The sequence below is a fragment of the Epinephelus moara genome, chromosome 18 (genome assembly GCF_006386435.1).
Source record: "Epinephelus moara isolate mb chromosome 18, YSFRI_EMoa_1.0, whole genome shotgun sequence".
Classification (NCBI taxonomy): Eukaryota; Metazoa; Chordata; class Actinopteri; order Perciformes; family Serranidae; genus Epinephelus; species Epinephelus moara.
This window is the reverse complement of record NC_065523.1, coordinates 36,248,048-36,262,206: the sequence shown is the minus strand read 5'-3', so window position 1 is coordinate 36,262,206 and position 14,159 is coordinate 36,248,048. Positions and strand designations below refer to the sequence as shown.

Sequence of the window (14,159 nt, the reverse complement as noted above, 5' to 3'; positions counted from 1 at the left end):
GCTGCATCCGCCTCCCTCAATACTGAACCAATTTTAGAACGAGTTGTACCTATGAATCATACACACACATACACATGGGGAAATAGGGCCCAGGTTGAAAAATACCAAAGTTATCCTTTAAGTGGGGTTGTATGAGGTGCTTATCCATAGTCAAGAGTATTACATGCAGTAAATGTACGTCAGCATGCCCAGAGTTTGGAGAAGCAGGCTGTTGTCTGACATGGAAGCTAAGCAATGTACTGCTGTGGATGGGGGCCAGCAAAAAAGAAAAAAAAATATTTTAGCCACCCAAAAAATATATATCAGTTTAAGTGTACACTATATTTAGAATATTTTCATTGCTTTACCTTGATGTCTTACAGTGATTTACAATGGGAAAATGAAGCCATCACTTTGTTCTCTTCTATGCCAGACTCCATTGATAAAAACAGTGATTTAAAATCATGGAACACAGAAGGTGCTGGTCTACCACTGCCTTGAACAGTTATATTGTTTGTGTTATTGTGTGACTTTTGGGGTTTAAAAGAGTTAAATCAGAGGCACCAAAGTCACACAATAACACTAACTAACTAACTGATCGACCCTGCAGCTCCTGGTTTCATTAAGCTAAAATTACTGTTTTTGTCAATGGAGTTTGGAGCTTTGATGAAAGAGCAGATGGGGAACTAAAGCTGTTAATGCTCCAACACTTTCAAAGGGCATTTACTGTATTAAAGAGATATTTCCGTTTTTTTTAAGTTGGGTTGTATGGGGTACTTATCCATAGACAGGAAATTACACACAGTAGATGTCAGTCAGCATGCCCCCAGTTTGGAGAAGCAGACAGGAGTACGACATGGAAGCTAAGCAATGTACTGCTGTGGATGGGGGCCAGTAAAAAATATTATTTTAGCCACCTAAAAAATCCCCACCCAAAATAATATATATATTAATTTAAGTGTACACTATATTTTAAATACTTTCACTGCTTTATCTTGATGTCTTACAGTAATTTTCTAGAGGAAACTGAAGCCGTTATATCACTCTCTTCTATGCCAGACTCCACTGATAAAAACAGTGATTTAAAATCATGCAACCCAGAAGCTGCTGGTTTACAGCTGCCTTGAAAAGTGACTTTATTTGTGTTATCGTGTGACCTTTAGGTTTAAAACGGTTAAGTCGGAATCACCAGAGTCACACAATAACACTAACTAACTGATCCACCAACAGCTCCCAGTATCAGCGAGCTAAAATTACTAATTTTGTCAATGGAGTTTGGTGGCTTTGATGACAGAGCAGATGGGGTACTGAAGCTGTTAACGCTCCAACACTTTCAAAGGGCATATACTGTATTAAAGGGATAGTTCAGTTTTTTTGAAGTGGGGTTGTATGAGGTGCTTATCCATAGTCGAGAGTATTACATGCAGTAAATGTACGTCAGCATGCCCCCAGTTTGGAGAAGCAGACAGGAGTACGATTATGGAATATCATAACATCTCCTACCATACTTATGCAGATGACACACAACTTTACATAACAGTGTAACCAGATGACTACAGTCCCCTACATCTGCTAAATAAGTGCATTGACGAAATCAATACGTGGATGTGCCAGAATTTTCTACAACTAAACACAGACAAAACTGAGATAGTTGTTTTTGGCCCCAAAGAACAAAGATCAATAGTCAGTGCTCACCTTGACGCCATGACACTAAAACCTACAAATCAAGCCAGAAATCTTGGTGTAGTTCTGGACTCAGACCTAAATTTCAATAGTCACATTAAGACAATTACTAAATCAGCCTACTACCACCTTAAAAACATAGCAAGAATAAAAGAATTTCTGTCTAAACAAGATACAGAAAAACTTGTTCATGCTTTCATTTTCAGCAGGCTGGACTATTGTAACGGTGTCTTCACAGGCCTGAGTAAAAAATCAATCAGACAACTGCAGCTCGTCCAGAACGCTGCTGCCAGAGTCCTCACCAACACCAAGAGAGTGGAGCACATTACACCAGTGCTTAAGTCACTGCACTGGCTTCCTGTGTGTCAAAGGATAGACTTTAAAATCTTGTTACTTGTCTATAAAGCACTAAATGGTCTCGGGCCTAAATACATCTCTGATATACTTGTACGTTATGAAGCATCCAGACCCCTCAGATCATCTGGAACAGGTTTACTCAGTGTTCCCAGGATCAAAACCAAACAAGGTGAAGCAGCCTTTAGTTTCTATGCTCCCCGCCTGTGGAACAAACTTCCAGAATATCTGAGGTCGGCTGAAACTGTCAGCTCATTTAAATCAGGGCTTAAAACATTACTATTTACTGCAGCTTACCAGTGAACTAGATATGTAACTTATTGTTAGGATAATCTGTAGCTATTGTTTTTATATTTGTCTGCTGTTGCTTTTGCTTTGTTTGCTTTTTAAATGCATTTTCTGCCCTGTTTTTAACTATTTATTGTCTTGCTTTTAGCTTTTGTTTTTAATTATCTCAAACACAATTTTATTGTTCCTTTAATGTTTTATTTTAATGTATTTCTCTTGTAAAGCACATTGAATTGCCTTGTGTATGAATGGTGCTATATAAATAAAATTGCCTTGCCTTGCCTTACGACATGGAAGCTTCACGACGTACAGCTGTAGAGGAGGGTCAGCAACCATTCAGATATTAGCCACTTAAAAAAAATTCACTATCTGTTAAAGACAGCCTGTTGCACCCGGGAAACCATTTTGACTTAAGTTCCCAATCTATGCTCTTGTCAAAGCCACCAGTCTCCACTGACAAAACAGTAATTTGGCCTTGTTAGGTGGTTAAAATATGTTCTGTTGCCGACCCCTCCACAGCAGCACATTGTTTAGCTTCCATGTTGGACGCCAGCCTGCCTCTCCAAACTGGGAGCATGCTGATTAACATTTACTGTACGTAATATACTGTCTATTTTAGGTACCACATACACTCGCACTTCAAAAAATCTGAACTCTCCCTTTAACACGCCATCATTCCCCTCCTCCTGCTGTAAACTGAAACACCCCCTTCTGGTGTCTGAAAGCCACAACAGCAGCATTTTAGCAGCTCAAAACTCACACAATCAAACATCACCCTACCACAGACACAGCTTTGGGTTTTACAGTGGCATTTTATTACAAATGGAAAGATGTCATATGGAGGCAGGAGAAGCATGTGTCATTAAATAGCTTCCATATGAAAGGCTGGAAGAATGCTGCCAAGTTTTACATCAAATACAAGAAAGGCATTGTGTGTTGTGGTTATGTACAGTCTGTTAGTGGAGGAGGATTCAGCGTCCTCCCCTCCAGGCTCCTCCACCCCTCTTCTTCATCCCTCCTTTACCTCCTCCTCCTCCTCCTCCTTTAACTTTCTTCCTCACTCCGCTTGCTTGTTCTGTGTCATCCTCGTCTCCGTCTCCTCCTTTGGGCCTTTTCCTTTTCTCACCTTGCTCTTTCATTTCCTGAGGAAGATAAGACAGTTTTTTTTCTCAACTAATGATTACTGGGCAGACTTTTTTTTACTGTAAATTCATATTTCTTCAAACCAGTGCGTCCCAGCGCTTTTTTCCTAAAAAAAAATCCACTACATCCACACCAAAACATTTTAGTTTTAAATGTAAATGGAGACCCTTGAAAACACTACTCATCCCATTTTAGTTTGAAAACTCCAGGGTCGTATTTTAGTCTGAAGGCTCAGGAACAGAGACTTGAAAACGAGGACGCAGACAACCATGTTCACTTCGCGAGTGAGTCTTTTGACTTGACATGTCACAACATGAAACGACATTCAAGTTATTTAGACAGAAAAGAACACCTTTTCTCCACAGGTTGCTTCATACAGTATGTTTTTGTATTTACATTTTATATGTTTGAGGTAATAAAATAAAGTGTTTGGACTCACCAGTCGGGCAAATCTCTGGGCCTCGCTCACCCTCTCCACCAACATCATCACTTCATCTTCCTGGGTGGGGAAGGCTGGAAGTTTCTTCCCAATCAGGCTTTCGATTCGCTGGAAAAGCTCCACATCATATCTGAGATAAGAGAATGTGTCAGTTTACTGCAGTCATTTACTTTTTATTTTTAAGAGCATCATCGACAAAACATTAGGAAGGCGGCGAGAGACATGACAGACAGCACATAGACGTTATAAAGACGTTAAAAATGAAGTGTGGCCACTGGTGAGAAACAGGCAGTTCTTACTGAGTGACAAAAGTGATGGACTTCCCGGATCGTCCTGCTCTGGCTGTTCGTCCCACTCTGTGGATGTAGTCCTGTGAGGGCAGACAGATCCAAAGATCCATTCAAATCAAATCAAACTAATGAAATCATCAGTGTTGAACGTCAGCACCAAGGTACCTTCGAGTGAGTGGGGATGTCGTAGTTGATGACGCAGTCGACATGAGGAATATCCAGTCCTCTGGACGCCACGTCGGTCGCCAGCAGCACCGAGCGAGACTTTGACTTAAACTTGTTGAGCGCTCCGAGACGTTTGTTCTGACCAACAGAGGGAGGAAGACCCAGAGAGTGAGTAAGGCATGAAACAGACGGCAAAAGAGACACTGCAGAGACGCGCTGATGGAAATACAGTTTGTGAGAGTGTGTATTTACAGTATGTAAATTATGTCCCGATCATGATTACAGTAAACTTACAAAACAATACAGAATAATTTGGCAGTATCCGTGTGTGTGTGTGTGTGTGTGTGTGTGTGTGTCTGTGTGTGTGTGTGTGTGTTTGAGATTTTTCTTTTTCTTGCTGTACAGCACAACACCAGAAGAGGGTGCTGTTCTCCCACATGAGCAACATGTTTCTGAACTATGTTGTTAACTTCATCCATGAACAGAAGATCTTAACTTCACAACCCTCTTTCCATCTTTTATTTTTGGTTGTATTTAACTCAGTGTTGAAGTGTTTTGCTCTAATGAACAACAAAAAAAGTAAGAATATTACCATATTAAATATTGGATGCAACCCCTGATGTGAAATGACATGTTTTTTGTTTGTTTCTGATCTCCATTCTTACTTTATCTAACACAAGAATTCAAACATATATGTTTTGAAATTATAATTATTTACTTTTACTTTTTTGTTCATCTTTCATTGCAATTTGTTTTTAGCTTTCATGCACTGTTGTGTTCATTTCACACCTCAAACTAATCGACACACAGGCTGAAAAAGGATGAGTAACGCCTAACTCACACTACATGACTTTAGCCCTGATTTTTCCTCTTGCCATGAGTTTTTGGAGCTCTGCGACAACTGCCCCTCATCAGCAGTTTGGTGCCCTAGCGCTATGTGTGAACTGTTCAAAGACGCACGGCTCACTGATGCATTCTAGACACTCCCCTGCTATCTCACAAGCTAACTTCAGGACCTGTCAGCGAGCTACAGCCAATGAGAGCGCAAGACAGCGGCTGAGAGGAAACCTGGCGGAGGAGCGGCCTTTAACAACAGGACCTTTACTCTACTTGTTGCATTTGCAACACAAACCACAGTTATTGTTGCATCTAGAGGCAACAGGCTCTAGCAGGCCAACAACAACAACAAAAACTCCTGTCTCATGCATGTTATTATGACATCTCCAGTGTCACTTTTTGTGCGTGTTTTTGGAGACCAGTCAGAACTAACAACTGCTCCGAACATGGCTTATCTGCTTATGGTAACATGCTGACACTGATGTGACAGTGACCATGATCTGTAGATGTTTATAAATGTTAAACACAAACTTTTCATTGCATAAAAAAGAAAAAGAATTACATGCTACATTTTGGCACCTAGAATTCACTTCATCATGTCTTACAAAATATCTTTTCCTCACAGTGCATTTACGTAAGGCTGCATTTTCATACCATCTGAGTACTTCAAGCCTCAAATATCACCTCACCACAAAGCATTTAGCAGTGAACCTGCAGGTCCGAGCTGGCACAACCTCTGATGCTAGCGTTAGCAGCCAGCTTTGTCAAGCCACACTCAACAAGGCGTTCAAACTGAGTCAGTCTACCTGTGACCAACAAACTCCCTTGCTACATGTATTGCAATGGGCTGCAGACCAGTTTCAGTGGTAGAGGACAGGGGGACAATGGTGTCCAGAATCCAACAGCTGAATCATTTGAACTGACATTGTTTTGCATTTAGCGTGTAAATAATTAGATTAATTTTTGCAATCGCCTGACAGCCCTAAAAATAATATTTACTTTTTTTATGCAGTAGAAACTGAGGTTATGTTTTATCAAATACAAAGAGAAGCAGAGCAACACTGTCCCTCTGTTGTCAAACCATGACAGGTCAGAGTATAACATGATCATAAAGACTCATGGATAGGGACGAGTGTTTGCACCTTCAACACAAACTGGATTCATGTGAGTGTGAGAAAAAGCTGTGTGTGTGTTCGTCTGCAGCTCTACCTGACTCATCTGGCCATGAAGAGGGATAGCCGTGATGCCAAGGTTCCTTAACAACAGCGCCACCCGCTGGGCATTATTACATGTGCTGCAGAAAATCATAAAAGAGTTGCCAGCCAGTTCATTCAGGATGGACACCAGGTAACAGTCCTGCCGAGATACACAAACACAAGCCCAAAATGCTGTTAGAAACCCCAGTATACTACATATGAATACCGTTATAAAGTGACGGTGGTACTGAGAGGGTGACAGCTTGCAGCATGTGGTTTCAGACATTAAAACATGGAGGGAGAATGTGCTGTACCTTGTACTTCGATGGTATGAAGATGTAATATTGCTGCAGTTTGTCTACTGTAGAGTATTTGGTGGAGACGGCACACTTCACAGGATCTTTCAGAGCTGCTCTCTGTAGTTTCTGGACCTGGAACCAAACCAAAGCATATCAGCGCAGGAGGAAAATGTGCAGCTCTGCATGTGGTGGAATGCTTGTTAGTTTTACTGGTAAACCTGCAGCACGAGATGCCAGTAACACAGAACAAAGCAGGAGCAGAAACATGTCACATGCTGCATCGGTGAGGCCTGATTAAAAGACTTCTCATTGTTGACCTACCTTTTTGGTCATGGTGGCAGAGAACAAGAAGGTGCGTCTTTCTCTTGGAATCACCTTCAAGATTTTATCCACCTGGCAAAAGAGAGAAAATGTTCCTTATAGTGTCGCACGTTGAATTATTTTTGTTGCAATGTTTACAGTTAAATGAAGAGAACATTCAGGGTTTCCATCAGGTAGCCTGCTTAGTCTAAGCTGAACCCCCGTCTGGAGGACGCATCAATGGGGCATTACAGTGGGGTGGCTCAGTTCATCATATTCTCAGAGAATGGTTCGTATGATGTTCTACCAAAAATGCATGCACAAAAGTTCTGACCACACTGTCAGAAACAGACTCCATGAGGGTGGCATTGGGGCCCGACGTCCTCTAGTGGGACCTGTGCTCACAGCCCAGCACTGTGCAGCTCAACTGGTATTCACCAGAATTGGCAGGTCCACTATTGGCGCACCGTTCTCTTCACAGATGAGAGCAGGTTCACACTGAGCACATGTGACGGCGTGCAAGAGTCTGGAGACGCCGTGCTGAATGTTACGCTGCCTGTGACATCATCCAGCATGACCAGTTTGGTGGTGGGTCACTGGGTCAGTGATGGTCTGGGGAGGCAGATCCTTGGAGGGTCACACAGACCTCCATGTCAGAGCCAACAGTACCCTGACTGCTGTTAGGTACCAGGATGAAATCCTCAGAGCGATTGTCAGACCTTACACTGGTGCAGAGGGCTCTGGGTTCCTCCTGGTGTAGAGGGCCCTGGGCCCTGGGTTCCAGACTGTCCAGGAGCTCACTGATGCCCTGATCCAGGTCTGGGAGGAGATCCCCCAGGACACCATCCGCCAACTCATCAGGAGCATGCCCAGACCTTGCTGGGAGGTCATACAGTCAGCCTGTGATTTCGATTTTTTTACTTTGATTTTTGATTCTGAATCCAGCCCTTAGCGGGCTGATGATTTTGGTTCCCACTGACTGTTGTTACATCGTAGGCACAAACTGCTGCACTGGAATCATTAAGTCAGAGTTTCGTTGTACCCACCTCAGTCTCAAAGTCCATGTTGAGGATTCTGTCTGCTTCGTCCATGACCAGGTACTTCAGCGCTCGTAGGGAGAAGCCCTTTGTGTTCTCCATGTGGTCTATCAACCGACCGGGTGTGGCTGTAAACACATTTCATTCACTTCATCACATCAATAATAAAATCAAAGGCTGCTTAAACTGTTGTATTAGAGACATATACAGAAGACAACCATCACATCTGCTCAGCACAAAAACTCACGCAGAGAAGAACTGACAGATGATGTGCTGCAGTTTAAGACATGTGTTTAACTTGTGGTCTTACCAATAACGATGTGAGGTTTTTTAGCCAACACCAAGGACTGGGACATCATATCGATCCCTCCGACTACCACAGCTGCAACAGAAAAGAAAATTGGTCCAGAACCACAGAAAGTCATCTGCATCACTTCAAACCAGTAAACCTTTAATCAACACTCACCACACTTGACACCGATGCTGGAGCCCAGGGCCTCGAACTGCTCAGAGATCTGAAACGCCAGCTCCCTGGTGGGGGTGAGGACGAGGGTGTGGAGCCTCTGAGGCGAGGCCAGCAGCGACTGCAGGATGGGCAGAGCGAAGGCGCCCGTCTTTCCTGAACCAGTCTCTGCCAGGCCAATAACATCCTTCCCTGCAGTTCAGGAAGAAGACGGGCGTTACTGAAGTTACGTGAGCAGTGGAGGAAAGTCACTATGTACATTTTATATATATTTATGCCTGATTTAGATTTTAAAAATCTATACAAATAATAATAATAATCACTACAAAGTTCTTGTGCACCACAAAACCTCATTGACGGGGGTCTAACAAAAACCCTCTGAGGAAAAACAACAAAAACTTAACTGACATGTACGAAGACATTTCCAGCTGCCTCTCTGTCAGCGCCACTAAATCTGTGCTAAATTTATGCGTCTATTTTGCGAGTGATGGTGTTGCATTTTGTGGTTGGTGTTGGACGGTGGTGGCATGTTGGTGTGAGTCACTTATCACGATGAGAAAATCAACTCTCCAGTCTGCAAACTCTCCTCCTGCTACTCCTGCTGTGTGGCCAGGTCGAGGTTTTCAAGTGATATACACACGTGGACAAAATTGTTGGTACCCTTCTATTAAAGAGAAAAACCCACAATGGTCACTGAAATAACTTGAAACTGACAAAAGTAATAATAAATAAAAATTTACTGGCCTAGACAAAAATGATGGTACCCTTGACTTAATATTTTGTTGCACAAACTTCTGAGGCAATCACTGCCATCAGGCGATTTCTGTAACTCTCAATGAGACTTCTGCACCTGTCGACAGGTATTTTGGCCCACTCCTCATGAGCAAACTGCTCCAGCTGTCTCAGGTTTGAAGGGTGCCTTCTCAAGACTGCATGTTTCAGCTCTTTCCACAGATGTTCAACAGGATTTAGATCAGGGCACACAGAAGGCCACTTCAGAATAGTCCAGTGTTTTGTTCTCAGCCATTCTTGGGTGTTTTTAGCTGTGTTTCGGGTCATTATCCTGTTGAAGGACCTATGACCTGTAACTGAGACCAAGCTCTCTGACACTGGGCAGCACGTTTCACTCCAGAATGCCTTGATAGTCTTATGATTTCATTGCACCTTGCACAGATTCAAGACACCCTGTGCCAGATACAGCAAAGCAGCCCCAGAACATCACTCAGCCTCCTCCATGTTTCACAGTTGGTACCATGTTCTTTTCTTTGTATGCTTCATTTTTGTATCTTTGAACAAAGAGCTGATGTGACATGTCAAAAAGCTCCAGTTTTGTCTCTTCTGTCCAAAGGACATTCTCCCAGAAGCTTTGTGGTTTGTCAATATGCATTTTGCCAAATTCCAGTCTTGCTTTTTTATGATTTGCTTTCAAGAGTGGTGTCCTCCTTGGTTGTCTCCCATTCAGTCCACTTTGGCTCAAACAGCGACGGATGGTGCGATCTGACACTGATGTACCTTGACCTTGGAGTTCACCTCTAATCTCTTTGGAGGTTGTTCTGGGCTCTTTCGTTACCATTCGTATTATCCGTCTCTTCAATTTGTCATCAATTTTCCTCTTGCGGCCATGTCCAGGGAGGTTGGCTACAGTCCCGTGGACCTTAAACCTCTGAATAACATGTGCAACTGTAGTCACAGGAACATCAAGCTGCTTGGAGATGGTCTTATAGCCTTTACCTTTAACATGCTTGTCTATAAATTTCTTTCTAATCTCCTGCGACAACTCTCTCCTTAGCTTTCTGTGGTCCATGTTCAGTGTGGTACACACCATGATACCAAACAGCACAGTGACTACTTTTCACCCTTTAAATAGGCAGACTGACTGATTACAAGTTTGAAGACACCTGTGATGCTAATTAAAGGACACACCTTAGTTTAACATGTCCCTATGATCAAATTATTTTCAATCTTCTCTAGGGGTACCATCATTTTTGTCCATCATTTTTGTTTCATTAGTTTGTTTTTTAAAATGATTCTGTTGAACCACAATCCTAAAGCAATGTCTGATTTTCATTAGTTAATTTTCAGTACATTTTTATTTATTATTACTTTTGTCAGTTTCAAGTTATTTCAGTGACCACTGTGGGTTTTTCTTTTTTTAACAGAAGGGTACCAACAATTTTGTCCACGTGTGTATGTCAGTAAACATCAGGAAAAGATGGAGAAGAATGAGCACCAGCTGAGCTAACATCCTGCTCCCATTGTACATGTGTTGAGTAATAAACCTGACGACCTCTAAGTTTCCAACCAGTATCAGGAACTGTAATATCCTTTGATTCACTGAAACTCCTGGACGGCACCATTCAACCAGTGAGCTGACAGAGCAGAGGACTCTGGGATAGAAGGAAAGGAGGCGTGTGCTTTAAACTGAACAAGGGCTGGTGTGTCGGTAGGAATGTGAGATGCTGTCCTGTTCCTGCTGTGGATCACTGCTATACACTGTTCAAAGGAGCAGAGCAGAGCTGCTGTCCATGTTCAGGAGTAGCAACCATGCAGTCAACCTAATGAGGTCAAGATATATAAACACACTACAAGACATGACCCAGTGGCGCAAGAGACGGCGCCAATCAGAGCAGGGGGCAGGTTCCAGGACACCAACATTGACGTCCTTCATGACATCAATAAATTCACTGAAGCCCCTTTTACACTGCCAGATTTTCGGCGAATGTTGGGCCGTTTTGCCGGCAAGCTGCGAGCGTTTAGACACACAGAGCCGGATTGGCGAGTTGATCCGAGGTGCCCAATTTTCCGCCTCGTAGGGTAGACATATTGGTGGAACCTTTTAGTTTAAACAGACCAAGGCAGCCTTCCACAACGGGAGGGGCTGTTAATGACTTGTGGGAGGAGCTGTTGATGACGCTGCACGTGCGAGCCACTGGCGGTGGATAAACAGGAAACAGCTGATAGCAGGAATTAGCGAGCAGCTAGTAGCAAGAGGAAAACACAAACCTGACAGACACTGTAAAGGGCCACAGTCACGAGTAGGTTCCAGGACACCACCACTGACACCCTTGATGACATCAATGAATTCACTGAGTCTGTAGGTGCGTTCCGGATCGAAGGCCGTTTCTTTTTACTTTAAGAAGTTACTGCAGCTGTCCTTAAAAAGCACGCATTGTTGCATGCAGTATGCACTACTGTCTCATAACATTACACCCTGAACTTTGACCCTGTTGCTTTTATATCTGTTACCTTGGAGATAAAACAAACGCCACTTTCAGAGTTCTGCAGAGATGGAGATCAAACCTGAGAGCTCTGCTGTTGTTACTTTGCTGTTTAAACATAAAGTTATAACTGCACTGATTGTAGATTCTGACATACTTTATTTGCAATAATGAAATTACATCTGCACTTCTCTGTCATTGATATTTTTATAGTTATGTCCTTTTGGTGTTTAACCAACATCTCTGAGGAATGTTTCCAGCACCTTGTTGAATCTGTGGGTCCAACCTGGTACTAGCATGGTGTACCTAATAAAGTGGCCGGTGAGTGTATATTTTGCTCTGTAACGCACTTTGACTTGCTCTGACGTATGAAATGTGCTTCACAAATGCAGCTGCGTTACCTTGCCACTGTAACGTTTGATGAGCTGTATAGAAAGTAGTGTGACTGTGATGATCGCTCACCTTGCAGGGCCACAGGAATGGCTTCTATCTGGATCTTTGTTGGACTCTTCCATCCCAGCTGATCACAAGCTTCACACAGGACCTCAGTGACACCCTGTGAAGAAGAGAAAACACCGAGAGTAGATCTTTAAAAGCTGCTGGTTGTGTCTTGCTGCCAAATTAAACCCGTTCTGTAAACGGGTTAGACACCGGGCAGATCTGAGACGATAAAAGTACAGATGGAGCTAGCTTAGTTTAGCTAGCTTAACCTGCTAATAGCAGCTTGTTTATGTCGCTAACATGGCGTCTCTTCTTCGCTGTGAGATAAACCTACCAGATCTTTGAAGCTCTTCACTGCCTCGTCGTTTTCGCCGCTGTTAGACTGACTGTTATCATCACCACCGTCCGAATCCTCGAGTGGTTCATCTGTGTTTGGCTTCACGTTTTCCTCACTGCTGTCCGCCATGTTTCTCTCCCCAACGTGTCGTCAGCTCCGGACTGCGCAGATGCGGAAACGAGTCCGAGCTTCAGCGACGAAAGCTTGGGAATTGTAGTCCTTGTTTGTTGGCACGTGCTGAGAAAACCGAAACTTTAACAACAAAAAAGATATTCAGTCACTAATGTCGCAAAAATGTGATATTAAAATTTAAAATTAAATAATAAAAAATAGATAAAATCAAATCAAGTTTATTTACCGACCAAAGTGTTGTACAAATAAAGAAAATGACACATATATTTATTTAAAAAAACAAAACAAAAAAAAACCTGGAATATATAAAATTGGAATAGGCACAAAAAATTATACACAAATATAAAACAGAATAACACCAGTAAGAACAATTATTTACATAAAAATATTATACAATACTAAAATATTAAAACCACTCAGATAGATATTATACATATAGGCTAGGGAGAGAAAAAAAATGCATCAGGAAATTTAAACAGCTGACTGGCGGACTACAGAAAAATCTTTTCACAGACAGAAAACATCCTGACACATTTTTTTAATATAGATATAATTCATTTGTTCATGTGTTTGTTATGTTGTCTCCAATACTACACCAGAGATTCTCAAAAGGGGTACACATACCCACAGGGTACTTTGGAGTACTGCAGGGCCTATGTGAGATTTCTTTAAAATGTTTATTTAAAAAAAATTCAGTCATACATAATCCCGAAATAAAGCATAACCCCGAAATAACCATCACAACAAACGCATTCATGTAATTGGGTGTTGGGAAGGTTACTTTCTAAATGTAATAGGTTACAGATAACTAGTTACCCTGTTTTAAATGTTATGTGATGTAACTACTTAAATTACTTAAAGTAATGTTACTCTAACAAATGTTCTAAACTGTGCAATAAAGCTGAAAAATGTAGGGATGCACGATAATATCGGCACGTCATCGGTATCGGCTGATATCAGCTTTCAAATGAACCATCAGAACCGGCCATGGCATTATATAAGAAGACATAATAGTCATTAAAACAATATAATAACCAATAAAAAAAGTACATACATAAATTTACTAATAAAAATAAATAAAAATCATTATTATTATTATTAGTGCCCCTCCGGGTTGGGAGAGAGTTTCTGCCTCAGGCGAGGGAGTTCAAGTATCTCGGGGTCTTGTTCAGGAGTGAGGGTAGAATGGAGCGTGAGATGGATCAGTGGTTTGGTGCGGCTTCTGCAGTGATGTAGGTGCTGCACCAGACTGTCGTGGTGAAGAGGGAGCTGAGCCAGAAAGGAAAGCTTTCTACTGGTCCATCTACGTCCCAACCCTCACCTATGGTCATGAGCGCTGGGTAGTGACTGGAAGAATGAGATCGCAGATACAAGCGGCCGAAATGAGTTTCCTCCGTGGGGTGTCTGGGCTCAGCCTTAGAGATAGGGGGAGGAGCTCAGACATCCGGAGGGAGCTCGGAGTAGAGCTGCTGCTCCTTCACATTGAGGTGGTTCAACATCTGATCAGGATCCTCCTGGGCGCCTCCTGTTAGAGGTGTTCTGGGCACGTCCCACTGGT

At 42.5% G+C, this 14,159-nt stretch overlaps 1 protein-coding gene across 1 annotated transcript; it reads right to left on the bottom strand.

Moving 5' to 3' along the window:
• Positions 1-3,096: 3,096 nt before the first annotated feature.
• ddx47 (DEAD (Asp-Glu-Ala-Asp) box polypeptide 47) lies at positions 3,097-12,626 on the bottom strand. Its single transcript, XM_050069009.1, has 12 exons — positions 12,467-12,626; positions 12,154-12,247; positions 8,477-8,665; positions 8,321-8,392; positions 8,020-8,138; positions 6,995-7,066; positions 6,689-6,805; positions 6,388-6,534; positions 4,342-4,479; positions 4,186-4,256; positions 3,887-4,016; positions 3,097-3,446 (listed from the first exon to the last, which is right to left on the bottom strand). The coding sequence occupies exons 1-12, from the start codon at positions 12,596-12,598 to the stop codon at positions 3,276-3,278; spliced, it is 1,452 nt and encodes a 483-aa protein (XP_049924966.1). The 5' UTR covers positions 12,599-12,626; the 3' UTR covers positions 3,097-3,275.
• Positions 12,627-14,159: the final 1,533 nt, after the last annotated feature.